The 19,838-nt window shown below is 38.6% G+C and overlaps 1 protein-coding gene across 1 annotated transcript in view; it reads left to right on the forward strand.

Annotated features, from left to right (window-relative positions):
- Window positions 1-19,838, forward strand: part of LOC126235869 (signal recognition particle subunit SRP68) — an 85,155-nt gene that overhangs the window by 13,808 nt on the left and 51,509 nt on the right. The window contains exon 3 of the mRNA XM_049944773.1: window positions 10,040-10,153. Coding sequence (XP_049800730.1) covers window positions 10,040-10,153 — 114 coding nt within the window. The remainder of the gene's footprint in view (window positions 1-10,039; window positions 10,154-19,838) is intronic.

Raw genomic sequence — 19,838 nt, forward strand, 5'->3', positions numbered from 1 at the left:
CACTCTTGTTCCTTTATAAGGTTTACAAAGGTATCTACAGCAACTGGATCAGCTTTCCTGAACAGCTGATGACTATATTTAACTCGTGTTGCAGCACAAAAATCTTTTAAAGTTAAAATTTGTGCATCATGATCTGAAAGGCCATTCACCTTTTTGCTAACAGAATGCCCTTCTAGTAATGAGGAATGAACAAAAATGTTGTCTATGGTTGTTCTACTGTTCCCTTGCACTCTCGTTGGAAAGAATACGGTGTGCATAAGATTATATGAATTAAAGAGGTCTACCAGCATCCTCTTCCTTGCACAATCACTTATACAATTAAAATTGAAGTCACCACATATAACTAACTTTTTGTATTTCCTATAAAGTGAACCAAGAATCTCCTCTAGCTTTAGCAAAAATGTTGTGAAGTCGGAGTCTGGGGATCTATAAATAACAACAGTTAGAAGTTTAGCTCCGTTAAATTTAACCACACCTGCACAACATTCAAACACCTTTTCAGTGCAGTACTTTGAAACATCAATTGACTCAAATGGGATGCCGTTTTTCACATACATGGCTACTCCCCCACACCGCAAAGAGCTCCTCGAAAAGCTGCCAGCCAACCTGTATCCTGGTAAAGGAAGCCTCTGAATTATCTCCTTATTTAAGAAGTGTTCAGAAAAACCAATAATTTCAGAGTCAACATCTATAAGCAGTTCACTAACTTTATCTCTAATACCTTGTATATTTTGATGAAATATACTAATTCCCTCATTACTCGGATACCTAAGCTTTCTCAAAAGTGATTCCCTTGTTAGAGAGACTTCCCTTAAGCAGGAATACCTATCAGCTGACTTCAATCTAAAAAAGGTGCAGCTCTAACACCCACTACTGCAGGAATTTTCCCATGAGTGATCCCACCAACCCCACCTATGCTGTCACCTATAAGCTTTGCCAACCTCCCCTTCCCATACCTGTTGAGGTGCAGGCCATGTCTAGTGAAACCCGTCCTGCTGATAGACTCCACCGACACCACTGAAATGTGACCCATGCTTTCTGTGATCAGCGCACCCCCAAGTCTCATGTTATTATGCCTGACGGCTGTATTAAGATGAGGCCGATCGTGACGCTGAAACAGTTCCACGAAATGCACATTCGTGTTGCCAGTTTGAGTGGCTATCTTTTCCAGGTCACCATCTATGTTATACTCCCCATCCCTATCAATACTATTACCAGCCCCACCCACAATCACTACCTGATCCTCTTTAGTAAAATCCCTACATAACCCCCCTATGTTAACAGTCACCTGAGCCAACCCTGCATTAGGCTTCACAATGCTGGTGACCTGGTACTCACTCCCCAGCACTTCCTGCAACTGCTGGCCTACACCTCTGCCATGAGAACTACCTAACAGCAGAACCTTCTTCTTCCTCTTCGACTTCGCAACTGTTCTAGGCACAGTAACTACTGAGGTCTGCTGCATACTTCCTACATCTACAGCTACTAGAGATTCCTCTCCACTAGACTCTGACAGTTGGTCATATCTATTGTAAACACCAATAGTAAAACTATCTGAAAATCTTTTTCTCCTAGCAGATCTCTTGCCAACAGCCAGCTCCCATTCCCCAACCCCCTTCTCCCTCCTCATCCTATCTAGCTCCTCCTGTGCGTTTTTCAACTGCACCTGAAGGGCACAGAACTTACGCTCCTGCTCCTCTATCAACTTACTCTTGCTACATAACCTGCAGTTCCAGGAGAGGATCTCACCAGAATGCCCACTGGCTTCCCCACTGCATTCCCCCCAGTGAAAATACTTCGAACAAGTCTCACACCGCAATCCACTACTCACGAACCTACGGCAAAGCCCACACTTCTCACTCATGGTAAAATTTTACTTTTTCTAAGTTCCGCTACTACAATAAGAAGATTTTAAAAACCTGACTACAATAATCACAAACTTATTCTACAAGGAAAGTAACTACTATTATTAACAGTATTAATAAACAACAAATGTGAATATAACAAAAGACTAATACAGAAAGAGAATCAAACGTCTAATGACACAGTAACGAAGCTGAAAACAGTTCCCAAAAGGTTCTTCTGAAATTATTTCACCAGAAAACACCAAGAACACCGGTTGAAGACTACTAAAGTTCCTAAATAAACCAATATACACAAACAATTAATTAGTACTTAGCTTTCGATGCGCCGCTACAGCTGCAACTGGTCAGCGCGGAATGTTAACACAGGCAAGAGGTTAAGTTGCTGGATACAAAACACTCACAAATATCAGGTCACAACACAAGAAAGGCAGAGGTGAATGAAGAAACCACTAATACGTCACTTATATAGTAAATATTATCACAAAACCCGTTAAAATATGTAGCTGAAACCTAAAAATATACGAAAACTTAGAGAGCGATCTCACACGCAGTCACTCGCTTATCCAACCATTGTTGTTCTTGACTAACAAATGCTTCTATGAAAAAGCCTCTAATCCACTGAAATGCTCACAGAAAGCTTCTTGGACTTGTTTCACCCATTCTGCATAATTTGTTCTTGTATTTTGCAAGGCAAGCATCTCACTCGCAATACATATGGGTTCCACATTGGCAAGTACCAATTGACACAATATTGTAATGTGGAGCATGTGAGGAGCACATAAGACAAAATAGATTGTAAGTCAATCACGTAGTACAGGAGTACTGTGAAAACTTACCTGTGCTTTTTTATCAATAGTTCATTTATAGAAGAATTTATAGTGATAATGGGGTTTAGGCTCTTCAAGGCTGTAGTAGTTATGAGTGATATAAATAAACCTAACTACAGAAATAACATGAAGACGGAGAATTATAGGAAGTGTGTCTCCAAGCCAGGATTTCATTTCCAGAGGTTTGTGCAAAATCTCAGAATACTGGGAGAAAACGGAAGGAGTGAAAATGGTAAAGGGTGAACTGACCACTAAAAATTGTTCCATTCAGTTGTGGCAGGGTGCTACAGCAACCAGTCTCAAATTATTTCAGGATAAAAAGGGTTTGGTTGTGAAAGTATTTAATATCATTGACATGATTCTCCCTTTTGGGGCATCATCAGATTGTGGGAAAGTAGCTAGATATGAAACAAATCCATCATAAAGCCATATAAAATGGAAAATAGATGCAACAGTAACTGAATATGTACTCCATCCATCATAAAAACATATAAAATGCAAGGTGGGCCTCGAAAACTCCAGGTGACTCTGCCGTAGCAGTACAAAATAGGGCAACGCTTACAAAATAAATGCAGTATGAGCTGCAAATGAATACTACTGTACTACCGCATTTACTTGTAAAAATGTCCCTATTTTGTACTACTGTGGCAGAGTCAGCTGGTGTGTTGGAGGTCCACCTTGCATTTTACTGTTTTTCCAACAGATGGATTACATATCCAGTTACTGCTGCATCTGTTTTCCATTTTATATGACTTTTGGACATATGAGTTTTATATCCAGCTACTTTTACACAATCTGATGATGCCCCAAAAGGGTGAAGTGTGTCACTGATATTAAATAATTTCACAACCAAAACTGTTTTTATTCTGAAATGAATTGTCCATTGTTTATCTCAGTACCTTTGGAAGCAAATAGGGCGAAATATCACACATTAGTGCACAAATTAATTAGGACATGATGATAATCTTGAACTATGTACATGTGAATGTAAAGTGACTCGTTCCACATCATTACAATCTGTCATGCAAAATGATCCATGGAACATGAAACTAACTCTATTACTATATGTATAATATATTTATTAGCTTAGTGAACATTAATAACTAATACGTCCTTTTGTTTTAATGAGCTTCTGAACACATTGTGGCATAGATTCGATCAGTTTAGAGCAAATGTTTCATAGATGTTCATCGCCATGAAACCATACTTTTACCACATGTACAAACGTGTTCTTTATTAATCAGTCCACTTTACCAAGACACGTTTTCACAATAATCCCCAAATTCACAGTGGTTTAAGTCGGGTGATTTACGAGGCCACTGAAGCACATTAATGTTTTCTTCCATGAATGTCTTGACTGCTTTAGAAGTGTGACACAGGGCCAGATCATGTTGAAATGTTCGTTGACCATCTGAAAAGATCTGTAGGAATGGTATAATCCTGTGCCAAAGGGTTTTCATGTATTTGCTTGAATTCGTCGTGCCATCAACTGGAACTAGTGCCTCAGGGCCACTTGCAGTGAAGAAACCCCAAAACATTTTTTGTGAGTGTATTTTAGAGTCTGTTCAAGATGATCAGATCTCGTGCCTCATGGGTGCTTCGCCTGACAACCCTGCTCTGTATTCTTGAGCAATAAAATGTGACTCATCACTGACGATTACAGATTTCCAATCAGTGGAAGTACAAGGTGTACATATTTCAGCCAATGCCAAACAGTTTTCCTTCATGGCAGGTATTAACAGCTGCTTCTTTTGGATTTTGTGCCTTCCACCTACAATCAAGAGACCTGCACATACTGCTGAAGGGTCAGTTTTAATCCGAGTAGCCAATAAATCTTTCTGAAGGTCCTTATTTGTCTTATGAGGATGAAATCTTCTGTTTCTAAGTAGAGTTTTGTGAGTTCTTGGGGTGATTTTTCGTTTTCATCCAAATCTGCCTTTTCTTTATGGAGACAATGAAACATTCTCACTATATGTCCCAGTAAGTCTTGAAACACTAGATTTTCCTAGATCAACAACAGAGGCAATGTCTCTTATAGCCATAGATGTATGTTCATGAAGAGGAACTATTTTTGTCTGCTTCTTAGGTGAATGTGGTCATTTCAATGGAAACACAAAGTTTTCTTGTTGAGAACGTGCAAATAACAATTTACACTGTTGCTACATGTACAAGCACTCAACTGAACTGAAGGGGACCTACAGTTGTTCATAGCCAAGGCGGCAATAATCCGCCGAGAGCCCAACAATTGGGTGGATGAAAGTGGTTACAGCAAAACAGCTTCAGTTACCCTTAAAATGGGAACTTGTCTCAAGTAATTTGCAAACGACTGTATACATATAGAGCATAAAATATACCAAATTGTTTTTTTTTTTTTTTTTTTGGCGTAATATAATTCACATTTTGAGAAGATGGTTGATAAATCAGAGAAAATGGTTGCTAATGAGAGAACAAAATTTAGTAAAAAGAAATAAGAGTTTTTGAGTGATTGAGTCAGTAGAGGATGGGCACAGACACTTACATTGTCTGTGAGTGATAGGCAACCTATGAATTTAATTCAACACAGTCAGTAAAAATAGGAATGACTTACACTAGCAAAATACAACAGAAGTACCAGCTTTCAGAATCTGAGGTACCATTATCTGGCAAGGAAGAAAGGGAAATGGTTTTGTGGAAAATAAAAAAAATTGAAGGATGAAGTATAAATTGTTCAACCTTAGAAGACTCTCAGTCTGGTGACTGGTCGGAATAGCTGTTTTAACTGAAGTCGGAAGACTGTGTAACTTCGGGCTGATATCACATGCTTCTGTTCACTACCAATGTTAGCTTCGTATTGTGCACTGACATTGTTGTAGCCATCTTGTCTCCAAGTTAATGTTGTCATACGATTGTGATTATGTACAAGAGACATGCTTCCTAGTATTTGAAACTAATAAGATAATTATGTTTATGAGTGTAGGTGCACTGAGTACAGTGTCACCTTCTAGCCAAGACTGACTAGGATTGCTTCGCTGAGAAAGCTGTTGATAATGTCAGACACCATTTGACTTTAATTGAAGCAGCTATTCCTGTGACTGCACTGCAGGAAGTATTATTGGAGTGACCATTTTGTAGGAACCATGCTGAAACAAAAATCAATGAAAATAATTAGGACAGTATGATATAGAAATTGACAATGAAAATGTAGCAGCCAATGATATTAAGAAAACGATAAGTTACTAATGTCCAAGAGGATGTTTAAAGACTTTCGACCTCGTCAGATGTAGCCACTTAGTGGTGCCTTGTAGCAGTGCTACCGCTGGTGAATGCTGCAGTTATATGAGTGGTTTCATATGTAGCCACAGCCACTGAACAGTTGTGCTGCTGGCTGTCTTGGCAGTCTGCTTTACCGTGAGTGGCGCCTGCGAAAGGTGGCTCACTTATAACTATGCAAGGATCATTACAGTACCTGTAGCATTCAGACTGCATCACAACCCCATTACTATTTCAAACACACAAGCGCAGCACTGCCAGCACACAAGTTGTGGAACTCTTCGTTCCTAGCACAGTAGCTGCTGGAAAGTGGAAGTGGTTGGTTGTACACTGTCCTAGCCATTGGTGTTGGATGTGGGAAGATACATCAATACAGAAGATTTTGTCATTGAGATTGAAAAGTGGCCTGCCATATGGACGCTGAAAGATGACAATTGCAGCAAAAAGACTGCAAAGAAGAATTCGTGGTAGTCCAACAGAGAGACATTCCAAACAAATTTCACTGACACAGTCACAACAGAAAAAAAGTTAGTTGATAAGAAAAGTAACATTAATTCCACCAAATAACAGTCATATAGAATGCACTGTAGTAACTAAAATACCTCACAAATTCAGCTCATGCAAAGTTGTGGTTCAAGCAAACATCTTAGCTGCACATTACTCCTGATTTCAAATTTTATGTACGTTTAAATCACTTCCATGCCCCTTCATTCATGAAGTAATCATCAGATGCTGTTCGGATGCATTTCGTAGCATTTACAGGAAGAGAGTTGACTACTTGCATTTCATCCTCTAGTCCAGTAACAGAAAGTGTGTCCTCAAACATAAATCCATCTCTTTACCTGTTGAAGTTATGCAGAAGGCAGCAAGTTTCTGCCAAATCTTGTTGAAAATTTAATGAAATATCCTCCACTTATTGCTTAGTATTTTACACAAAGTGAGCAGAGCTTGCAGTGCCACTAATGTGTCTTTGTAATGCCACTAACGTGCATTTGGAGTGTCGCTTACACTCGATAGCAGCACCACAGAAATCAGCGGAAGAACTGCTTGCAAACCACTTAGCATCGCTGCGAAGTGGCCCTATGGGAAGCCACGCTTTGATATAAGGGGAGGACAAACTAAAACAAGAAACATAGGGGTACAAATATGAGCAACAAAAGAGAAAATGTAATTACGAAGCAATTAGTGGAGGGGGGGAAAATCAGACAATGAAAGAAATCACAAAGTTGAAAAGGTAGTGGATAATTAAAGATGGAAATATGGAAAGGTAATAATGGAAACATTTGGTAGGAAGGGACAAATGGAAATTGTAGACGAAATCAGGGGAAATTAGAATAAGTTATGACATGTATGTTGTTAGGTCCACACATATACGAGGGATGGTCTGAAAGTAAGCTGTATTATTGTTTTTGAAAGAAATGATTGTAGATGAGGTGACACAAATTCCATATGAATACACATCCATTGCTGTTTCAGCGACAGTAGGGGCATCAGCAGAGGAGGGAGGATGCATGCACAGAGCACCGAGGAAGAGAGAGTAGCAGCAGACTGGGTGCCCGAGATTATTCGAATACACATCACAGATGCTGAAGTATTGATTTGCTAGTTGCTGAACAGACTCTAAAGCAAAAGACATTCTTAGTAGTAACAGCCAAACAACCTTTTGTTGAAACCTGTGAAAAGATATTATTGGCAAGTGCTGGAGTGTGTTGATTTCCCATGAGTTCATATATAGAAACATTCCACGTGGGAAAAATATATCTAAAAACAAAGATGATGTGACTTACCGAACGAAAGCGCTGGCAGGTCGATAGACACACAAACAAATACAAACACACACACAAAATTCAAGCTTTTGCAACAAACTGTTGCCTTATCAGGAAAGAGGGGAAGGAGAGGGAAAGACGAAAGGATGTGGGTTTTAAGGGAGAGGGTAAGGAGTCATTCCAATCCCGGGAGCGGAAAGACTTACCTTAGGGGGAAAAAAGGACAGGTATACACTCGCACACACACACACATATCCATCCCACATATACAGACACAAGCAGACATATTTAAAGACAAAGAGTTTGGGCAGAGATGTCAGTCGAGGCGGAAGTGAAGAGGCAAAGATGATGTTGAATGACAGGTGAGGTATGTGTGGCGGCAACTTGAAATTAGCGGAGATTGAGGCCTGGTGGGTAACGGGAAGAGAGGATATATTGAAGAGCAAGTTCCCATCTCCGGAGTTCGGATAGGTTGGTGTTGGTGGGAAGTATCCAGATAACCCGGACGATGTAACACTGCCAAGATGTGCTGGCCGTGCACCAAGGCATGTTTAGCCCCAGGGTGATCCTCATTACCAACAAACACTGTCTGCCTGTGTCCATTCATGCGAATGGACAGTTTGTTGCTGGTCATTCCCACATAGAATGCATCACAGTGTAGGCAGGTCAGTTGGTAAATCACGTGGGTGGTTTCACATGTGGCTCTGCCTTTGATCGTGTACACCTTCCGGGTTACAGGACTGGAGTAGGTGGGGGTGGTGGTGGTCTTTTCCAACCTCAACTCTTTTGGTTCCATCAGATTCACCTGGTCCTACTCCAAATCCCATGCCACTTTCCTTGACGTTGACCTCCACCTGTCCAATGGCCAGCTTCACACGTCCGTCCACATCAAACCCACCAACAAGCAACAGTACCTGCATTATGACAGCTGCCACCCATTCCACATCAAACGGTCCCTTCCCTACAGCCTAGGTCTTCGTGGCAAACGAATCTGCTCCAGTCCGGAATCCCTGAACCATTACACCAACAACCTGACAACAGCTTTCGCATCTCTCAACTACCCTCCTGACCTGGTACAGAAGCAAATAACCAGAGCCACTTCCTCATCCCCTCGAACCCAGAATCCCCCACAGAAGAACCACAAAAGTGCCCCACTTGTGACAGGATACTTTCCAGGACTGGACCAGACTCTGAATGTGGCTCTCCAGCAGGGATACGACTTCCTCAAATCCTGCCCTGAAATGAGATCCATCCTTCATGAAATCCTCCCCACTCCACCAAGAGTGTCTTTCCGCCGTCCACCTAACCTTCGTAACCTGTTAGTTCATCCCTATGAAATCCCCAAACCACCTTCCCTACCCTCTGGCTCCTATCCTTGTTACCGCCCCCGGTGTAAAACCTGTCCCATGCACCCTCCCACTACCACCTACTCCTACTCCAGTCCTGTAACCCGGAAGGTGTACACGATCAAAGGCAGAGCCACATGTGAAAGCACCCACGTGATTTACCAACTGACCTGCCTACACTGTGATGCATTCTATGTGGGAATGACCAGCAACAAACTGTCCATTCGCATGAATGGACACAGGCAGACAGTGTTTGTTGGTAATGAGGATCACCCTGTGGCTAAACATGCCTTGGTGCACAGCCAGCACATCTTGGCACAGTGTTACACCGTCCGGGTTATCTGGTTACTTCCCACCAACACCAACCTATCTGAACTCCGGAGATGGGAACTTGCTCTTCAATATATCCTCTCTTCCCGTTACCCACCAGGCCTCAATCTCTGCTAATTTCAAGTTGCCGCCACACATACCTCACCTGTCATTCAACATCATCTTTGCCTCTTCACTTCCGCCTCGACTGACATCTCTGCCCAAACTCTTTGTCTTTAAATATGTCTGCTTGTGTCTGTATATGTGGGATGGATATGTGTGTGTGTGCGCGAGTGTATACCTGTCCTTTTTTCCCCCTAAGGTAAGTCTTTCCGCTCTCGGGATTGGAATGACTCCTTACCCTCTCCCTTAAAACCCACATCCTTTCGTCTTTCCCTCTCCTTCCCCTCTTTCCTGATGAGGCAACAGTTTGTTGCGAAAGCTTGAATTTTGTGTGTGTGTTTGTATTTGTTTGTGTGTCTATCGACCTGCCAGCGCTTTCGTTCGGTAAGTCACAACATCTTTGTTTTTATATATATATATATTTTAAGTTGGCAATGTAATTTTCTGGAAAAACAAATTTTAGATGCCTTTGTCTTTTGCCATTAGTGCATAAATAACTCTTATTGGTAATTTATCTGTATGTTTGCAGTAATTCTCATTCTCTGTACCCACAGGTGCTACTGTTCTCGTCGCATCAGGCGGTTGAGGAAAGTACTCAAGGTTACACAAGGAGATAAGCGCCACTTCAAGAGAAAAGATGTTACAGAAACAATGGTGAAAGATGAGAAGTAGGTACTACTGAAGAGTCGTATTTGAGATAGTTTTTAAACTGAGTTAGATTTGTTGTTTCACAGTAGCTGTATTATGTTTCAATCACTTCCATCAGTTCTCAAAACTACTGCCTGCTGAAGCACAGACCAGTGGTTCTGTGAATTGTACATTTTTACAACTTCATGCAGCCTTAAATTGTTTTAGATGTAGGAATGATCGTGTGAGCTTGAAAACTTTGTAGAAGAAAATGTCAATAGAGATGGAGCTAAAGGGTCCAGACAAGATTGCAGAATGATTAGAGCCATGCTTTGCTTATTAATTATATCACAATTGAATCATCTAACAAGAAATCTAGTTTTTGATAAATCTAGCCACTGTCTATAAGGATCAGCCTACTTTCCTACCAACATAGTGAATTTCTCTTATCCACCTAACATTGAAGTATTGCATTATGTTGTACCCATGTGGAATCTATCATGAATGGGTTATTTTAATGCCAGTGGCCCTCTTGTAACATCCCTTGTACATCTCCTCTCCTTTCATTTCACTCAGCTGCAACTATCACCTATCTCATAAAAGGAGGTCCTTATTTGAAACTGGCATTTCATTTGCCAACCATTCTAAAATCACTATTTGCTTCAAGGTATACATTAACACGAGACAAAGGCATCAGGTATCATTTAATTAATATCTTAATATTTACTCAACTAAAATTGTATTTTCCAAAGGAAATATTTCTTTGTATATTAATACTGAGCCCTATTTATAGTATGTTGTTACTTATTTTCTAGTAGTATGGGGAACACTGGTACTTATCATTTATCTAACAGAATGTTTCAAACCTTGAATCTAAATATTCGGATTATTTGTAGAAGGGTGGTTAATGAGGTATTTTTTTAATTTTCTTTTGAATAGGTAAGGGTTTCCATTCTCTTCCTTTATTTTAGATGGAAGCTTGTTGAATGTCTTCCCACCAGAGTATGTAACTTCATTCTGAACTTTAATCAAGGAGGTAAAGTCTGCATGAAAAGTATTATATGTCTTGTATTATGGTTTTATAAATCACAGTGAAACAGAAGCTGGTTTTTACTGTCAGCAACATAAACCATTAACCCTTTGAATTCCATCAATATGAAAAAATATGATTTTAAAATTTTTCACAAAATTAACCTTGGTTATCATACAAGCAACAAATTCTGAAAGAAACTGATAAAAAGTAAACAATCAGTTGTTTGAAAGAGGCAGGTTCATTTTGGGACCACTGGGTCATACAATTTTCAACCACCCATTTCGTGTGATATATTTGGAAGCAATTTCCCATTTTTCGTAGACACAATCCCACATCTCGAAACTGACATGAACTCATAATGCCTAAAACAAATTATAGTCCTACTTAACAAGCAAAAATGGACCTAACATTTAAAAAAAATTGTATCAAAAGTATGTACTATCCCAGTGGTTTCATTTTGAAACTAGTCACAAAAGCAGTACTACGAACTCAAATTTTCATTGCAGTAACTTTACATACACTTATTTTCACAGTCGTTGAGGCACTCAGTATTATCACCAAAAATAAAAAAAAAGTACACGTGACTGTTTCCTACAGTCATGTTGCACAATCTCCACACTAATTGTTACTTTGAATCCGTAAATGACCACTACAATGTACTACATTTATAGAGGTACCTCATTGTACCACTAGATGTCTGTCTTGCGATAGCTTCAGCAGTTTCATGCGAAAGGCACTGATATGTCAAAACAAAATTAATAAAATTGTGGTTTGAGGCAGAAACCACTGCTACTCAAAGCATTAAGGAGGAAATGTATTGACAAGTGAGTGTACGTATTCTGCAAGATGTTTGGTTATGTACTTTAGTATTCATACATCATGTTTCTGCTGAACAAACAGCTTTTTAACTTTAGGTGCACTACCTCACAAGATAATTTCATAATTCAAAAGAGATGCAAATGAACACAGTGAGAGATACTCCTAAAACCGTTGGCACATGGGACAAGTTAGTTACAGTAGATGTGGCACTCTACGAGTTTTCTGATGTCACTTTCTGCTATTTCTCTTTGAGTAGCCATTTTTTCACGTGAAACACAAAATAAGTTCTGGCTCCAGTTGCCAGAGACAGTGGTCATGTGTGTTTGAGTTGCATTTGCATGAGTGGTGTTGTCCAATTTTGACAAAGGCCTTGTTGGCTGAAAGCTAATTGTGTGACAGTATTTTTGTTGTGCCTTTCTGCGACGCAGCATCTCCACTATATAGTGAGTAGCAACTATCCTTTTCATTATATTGTTATATTCCATCCTGAATTTTCCATTGTTTGACAAAATAAGTTCTGTGATATTTCGACAAAAAAGTAAAACCAACAGGAAGCAAGAATGCTCCCTATGTCACAGCCAGAAAGCAAGACTGTATGTGTCATCTTCAGTAGAAGCTTATATTCGGTGGGTTTTATGTTATACGTTAGACCCTATGAATAGATGCTATTTCTGAGCACCAGCACATTGAATGGCTCGAGAACAAATTGGTATTGGTACGATTTGTTGTAATAAAATGACTGGAAATGTCATTTTGATGGTTAAAGAATTTTCGTATTAAAGTATTTTTGTGTCATAGCTCACATGTTATGAGAGTAAGCTATTTTAAGACAACAACCCATGAAAAGGTGTCACTCTTGTTACATTTGTTATAATTACATTTCAGCAAGTAAAGCCTTTAGAAGACTGTAACATAAAATAAGAGGCCAATAGCAGCTGAGTTTCAGCATAGCATAGTTGATTGAGGTGTCATGATCCAGAAACAAGGCGGATTGAAAGAGGGTTCACATCCCGCTTCATCCTAACTTTTTTTCCCCACCCATGCATTTTCTAAAAGGTTGTGACTGTTTCCTATGAAATTAATAGAAATAATTTCTGTAATATATGATGATATAAACGCACCCTAAGTCAGGAGTAAGTTTGTTCGATTTGGTGAACTTCTATAAGTTAATGTCCTTCCTGATTGGACATGCAGGGGACATGCATCTTTGATTTTTGTGTTATTATGTTTTTATGTACATTGAAGTTTTTATTTATGTATAGCACAGGCAGAACAACATGACTAGGATACAGTCAAGAAAGTAAATGTACATTTTAATAGAGCTATCATAGGAATTCTACACATTTTCATGAACAGACTGTGTAGTTGGCAAGCCAAATAAAGCAAACAGCTGCCACTGGAGAGTGCTGAGAGCACAAAATCACATTAACCAGCTTGTCTCTTGTGCCAATGGCACTGTCTCGTGACATGGGATATCCTGAGGTGTCAATGGTTGCTGCCTTGTCCTGTATGATGATGTTGTAAGGGTATAATGCACTGAACTGAGCTTCTTGATTAATTAACCTATGTGTTGAATCCATTTTAATTTGTTATCCAGCTGTAACCCAAGGGATTTTACACACTGTGCTTCATTCTGTGAAGGACAATTGATATCTACTTCTGGTGCTAAAGGATCACTATTGCCTGTTTGCAATTGCATAACATGATTCTTTGTGAGTTTAAGACTTAAACAGTCAGCTTTGAACCACTTGTAGGTATGTTCAATTGTTATCTTAGCTGTGTCTGCTTGGAACAAATTTGAACCCTCAATTAGTATGCTTGTGTGATCAGCAAGATCATTTATGTAGGTTAGAAACATGAATGGGCCCAGTGCTAATCCCTGCGGCACTCCACATGTCATGTTATTTTTGTGCCTGAGATAGTCTGTTAATGAGACCCCCTGCTTTTTTTTTTAACGGAGGTAGGATCCCATCCATACAAGAAGGATGCCATTAATGCCATAATAATTTAGTTTGCAAGTAGAATTTTGTGATCCACACAATCAGAGGCTTTATAAATGTCACAGAATATACCAACTGAATAATTTTTTCTTGTTTAGCTCTACTAGCACTTCACATGTGAAGTAGTGCATCGCTTTTTCTGCAGAGAATCGTTTACAAAAGCTCAACTGAGAGGTGGTTAACAAGTTCTACTCTGTTAAATGAGGCAGTATTATGTCATAGGCCAATTTCCCAAACACTTTTGAGTGATATAAATTTGTAATTAGAGTTGGTTTTATTATTTCTAGTGTTGTGGATGGGTGTTACTACAGAGTATTTTAAGTGTGTCAGCAAATATGCCCAGAGTCATTGTCTGATTTTGAAGGTAGCTGGAGGGGAATATTAATAAGTCAGCACATAATTTTAATATTTTGCTAGAAACACCATTATACACAGCAGATTTAATACTTTTTAGTTTTATTTATTTATTTACACCGTAGTTCTATAGGACCAAATTGAGAAGCCAGTCACCATGGTCATGGTATGAGTAAGACAGGAAATCTATCATTTTTGTATTATAACGTATTAAGGCTTAGGAAGCAAAATGGATGCCTCTGAATCATTTATCACTGGATGTTGTTACAGAACACCAGAAGTCAGTAGATAACGTTAATCATTTAAATCAGAAGGCTATACCAAAACATAATCTTACTGCAGAAAACATATTAAAGGTGGTGTTGTTGAGAAAAAGTAATTTACGTGAGAAAAAGTAATTTCATAATTTCATTCCCAGTTGGCACATGGCTTGCATAAGTTCGAATTATGCAAATTGTGTCACTGCGAGTAAATAAATACATAGTACAGCACTAGTATGTGTACTTGTAGTTGAAATACGTTCATAACGATCACAGAAAGAGTGCGTTGGGTGTACAAGTTTTGTTGTAAATAGTTCGAAATTGCAATTCTCAGATTTGTATTTCACACTGTTCCTTTCTTTGTTATAAGAATGTATAGATTCCCCTCTAGAAAGTTTGACGCTTTCATGAAGTCACTTATGGACTTCTCAGTAAACTGTCAGGTTGTAAAAGTGTAAATCTCGTCATACTTGCAAATCTGAACATAACACTTTACGTGACTGTCAAGAAAGCAACTGTTTCACAGATTGTATTCTATCTTATGTGGTAAGATCTACTTGGACTAGTAGTCACTAGAATAGTTAGCACATAAAGCAGTTCAGTAGCTCATGTTATAACGAATTATGACCACATCATCTCTTGGACATCATAAACGGTCACCTCTCAGATCAGTACATAAAATAAGGGAAAGGCAACCACTCACCTAAAGCAGATCATCACTATGTGGAGCACAGAAACTGCAACAGAAAACAGGATTCACACTAGCTTTTCAGTACTAGCTCTGTTTCTAACTGAAGTACACATATCCACACACACAACCACACAGACACCCAAACATACACTCCTGTGGCCACAGTGCGCAGTCTCTTGGCCGTGGCATCAGGAGTATGCATTTGGGTGTCTCTGTGTGTTTAGTTTAGCTAGAAAAGGAGCTAGTGCTCCAAAGCTAGTGTGAATGTTATTTTCTGTTATGTGTTTCTGTGTTCCGTGCATTTATCTGCTGCAGATTAGTGGTTGCCTTCCTCTTATTTTACATACTCCTCCATCCAGGAATTTCCATTATCATTGTACACCTCTAGGATCATTTAGGTCAGGCACTACTAAAATTTAACAAACTTTGACCATAAAAAATATGAGTATGAGAAGATTATCTCCAAACAACATGGCTATACTGAGACATAGTATAAATAAGAAATCTTCTGAATAGGTAATTACCATCACTGAGATCAACAATAAATATAGCATGTTCTTAGAAGTTTTGACTGGACTCATAAATAGAACCATCCCATTAAGAGTGTGAATGCAGGAAGAACATGGATGCAGGAACCATCGGTATAACAGTTGTAAATTGTTGCAGCTGTGTTGGGAAAGTACCAGAGCTCCAAGTGCTAATAGAAAGCACTGATGCTCAAATTTTTGTAGGCACTGAAAGTTGGAGATAAGTTCAGCCAAAATTTTTGCAAAGAACCTAATGGTGTTCTGAAAGGATAGGCTAAAGACAGTTGGTGGTGGCATGTTTGTTGCTGTTAGAATAAAATTGAAGTAGATAGTCCCTGCAAGTTATTATGGGCAGAGGTCATTCTTGGCAAGCAGAATAAAATAATAACTGGATCCTTTTACTGACCTCACAACTCAGATGATACAGTTGCTGTAAGGTTCAAAGATAACTTGAGTTTGATTTCAAACATATACCCGACTAATGTAATCATAGTTGGTGGTGACTTTATTTTACCCTCAATATGTTGGCAAAAATACATGTTTAAATCTGGAGGTGCACGTAAAACATCATCTGAAATTATGCTAAATGCATTCTCTGAAAATTATTTCAAGCAGTTAGTTCATGAGCCCACTTGAATGTTAAATGGTTATGAAAACATACTTGACCTCTTAGCAACAAATAGTCCTGAGCTAATAATGAGCATCAAAATGGATACAGGGATTAGTGAACACAAGGTTGCTGTAGTGAGATTGAATATTGTAACCCCCAAAGCCTCCAAAAATAAACGAAAAATATACTATTCAAAAAATCAGAAAAAAATTCACTTGATGCCTTCCTGAGAGACAATCTCCACTTCTTCCATATTAACAGTGTAAGTGTAGACTAGGTGTGGCTTGAATTCAGAGAAATAGTATGGACAGCAATCAAGAGATTTATACCAAATCAATTAACAAACGACGGAGATGATTCTCCTTGGTACACAAAACGGCTCAGAACACTGTTGCAGAAACAACAAAAAAAGCACGTAAAATTTAAACAAACACAAAACCACCAGATCGGTGATCTTTTACAGAAGCTCAAATTTTAGTGTGGATTTCAATGTGAGATGCTTATAATAGTTTCCAGAACAAAAGTTTTTCTCGAAACCTGGGATAGAAAATCCAAAGAGATTCTGGTCATATGTATAGTATTCTAGTGGCAGGACACAATCAGTGCCTTCTCTGCATGATAGCAATGGAAATACTATTGACGACAGTGCTACCAAAGCACGGTTACTAAACGCAGCCATCTGAAATTCGTTCACCAAAGAAGATGAAGTAAGTATTCCAGAATTCGAATCAAGAACAGTTGTCACCATGAACAACTTAGAAGTAGATATCCTAGGAGTTAATAAAAGCAAGTCATATGTTCCAGACTGTATACCAATTACGTTCTTTTCAGAGTATGCTGATGCAATAGCACCATACTTAACTGTCATATGCAACTTCTTGCTTGATGAAAGATCCATACCCAAAGCCTGGAAAGCTGCACAGGTCACACCAATACTCAGGAAAGGTAGTAGGTGTAATCCACTAAATTACAGGTCCATATCATTAATGTCGATATGCAGCAGGATTTTGGAACATATATTGTGTTCGAACATTATGAATTACCTCGAAAAGAAAGGTCATTGAAAAACAGTCAACACAAGATTTAGAAAATATCATTCTTGTGAAACAAAATTAGCTCTTTACTCACACAAAGTGTTGAGTGCCATTGACAAGTGATTTCAAATTGATTCCATATTTCTAGATTTCCAGAAGGTTTCTGACACTGTACCCCACAAGCAGCTTATAGTGAAATTGTGTGCTTGTGGAATACCGTCTTAGTTATGTTAGTGGATTTGTGATTTCCTGTCAGAGAGGCCACAGTTCGCAGTCATTCGCCAAGGTAGTGTTATAGGTCCTCAGCTGTTCCTCATCTATATAAATGATTTTGGAGACAATCTGAGCAGCCATCTTAGGTTGTTTACAGATGATGCTGTTGTTTATCATCTAGTAAAGTCATCCGAAGATCAAAACAAATTCCAAAATGATTTAGAAAAGATATTTGTATGGTGTGAAAATCGGCAATTGACCCTAAATAACAAAAAGTGTGAGGTCATCTACATGAGTGCTAAAAGGAATCTGTTAAACTTCGGCTACACGATAAATAAGTCAAATCTAAAGGCCATAAAGTCAACTAAATACCTATAAATTACAGTTACAAACAACTTAAATTGGAAAGAACACATAGAAACTGTTGTGGGGAAGGTAAACCAAAGACTGTGTTTTATTGTAACAGATTACTAAAGAGACTGCGTATGCTGTGCTTGTCTATCCTCTTTTTGGAGAACTGCTGCACCATAGTGGATCCTAACCAGACAGGATTAACAGAGTACATCAAGGAAGTTTAAAGACGATCAGCATGTTTTGTATTATCGAGAAATAGGGGAGAGTGTGTCAAGGACATGATGCAGAATTTTGGGTGGACATCATTAAAATAGTCAGTTTTTGTTGCGGCGGGATCTTCTCACAATATTTCAAACACCAACTTTCTCCTCCAAATGCGAAAATATTTTGTTGATGCCGACCTTCATAGGGAGATACGATCATCATAATAAAATAAGTGAAATCAGAGCCTGCATGGAAAGATAAAGGTGCTTGTTTTTTCCGCGCACTGTTCGAGATTGGAATAATAGAGAATGATTGTAAAGGTAGTTCGATGAACCTCTGCCAGGCTCTTAAGTGTGATTTGCAGAGTATCCATGTAGATGTAGATTACAAAAATCCACCTTTAATACCAAAAGCTGTACCATTAGATGTTAAAACAAAAGTTCTAAAAGGAGAAACAGAAAACATATATAGCATGCACAGGCTGACTAACACAGAGTTATATAAGGAGCTCTCCAAGCAGTGCAAGTATCAGTTGCACAAAGAAGACATAAAAGCAGAAAGAATTAGCCAGCCTTGCTTGTCAGTTGTAAATAAAATTAGAAAAAAATGGAACAGAAAGTAAAATTACTAATGTATAATTAACTGTGAATAACATTTCTGCTGCCCTTCTAGTTATTAGTATTTTTAATGATTACTTTATAAATACTATTCAAAGTGATATCTGCATAAGGTGGATGCGTGACATACATTTGAGTCCATTAATGAACAGAACTGCAGTACACTACCTTCAGTAGGCACTAATGACATACTGCAGCTCATTGATAGCCTTGGAAACAAAAACTCAGTAGGATTAGATGGAATTTCTCCATTTGTATTGGAGAAATGTAAATGTGAGCTAGTGAAACTGTTGGTTTATCTAATAAACTGTGTTCTTGAAGACAGTGTAATCCCTGACAAGTTGAAATTGGCTATACTCAAACCTTTACACAGAAAATGGGAAATAAAACATGTTCAGAACCACAGATCTATTGATCTAATCTCAACATCCAGAAGACTAATTGAAAAAATAACACTATACAACAAAAAACTTTTTTTTCCTGTACAGAGATAAAACATGGTGAACCTAACTAATTTGGACTTGCTGAATCTGGAAATGCAGTTAGATTTTCGCCATCACCCTCCAATTTTTTTGTTACGGAGGTTTTTCAAATGCCTATATCTAAAAACAGAGACCAGGGTGGTCTACATTAAATTTAGACAATATATAACAAACTTAATGGCATAAAACTGCGTGCTCTAGTTTTCTGGGCCTGATGTACAGTTTTACAAGAAAAATTGCAACATTCATTTGTTCAATGATGACGTTGATGGTGGAAAGTTGAGTCTTTTTGATGACAACTTCCTTCTGTGGGATATATATCCTTCATGCTTCAAAAACAAACAGTAGTCACTTAACATTGAAGGGTTCCATCTAACTTTATAGTGGCTTTCCATTTGCAAAATGTCCTGATGGAACCTTTCTCCATGTTCGTCACCAACCACTTCCAAATTGGCAGGGAAGAAATCTAAATGCGAATGAAGGAAGTGCATTTTTGGTGACATTCTGAATCCAAGATTTTTATAGTTC

Source organism: Schistocerca nitens, chromosome 2 (genome assembly GCF_023898315.1).
Source record: "Schistocerca nitens isolate TAMUIC-IGC-003100 chromosome 2, iqSchNite1.1, whole genome shotgun sequence".
NCBI lineage: Eukaryota > Metazoa > Arthropoda > Insecta > Orthoptera > Acrididae > Schistocerca > Schistocerca nitens.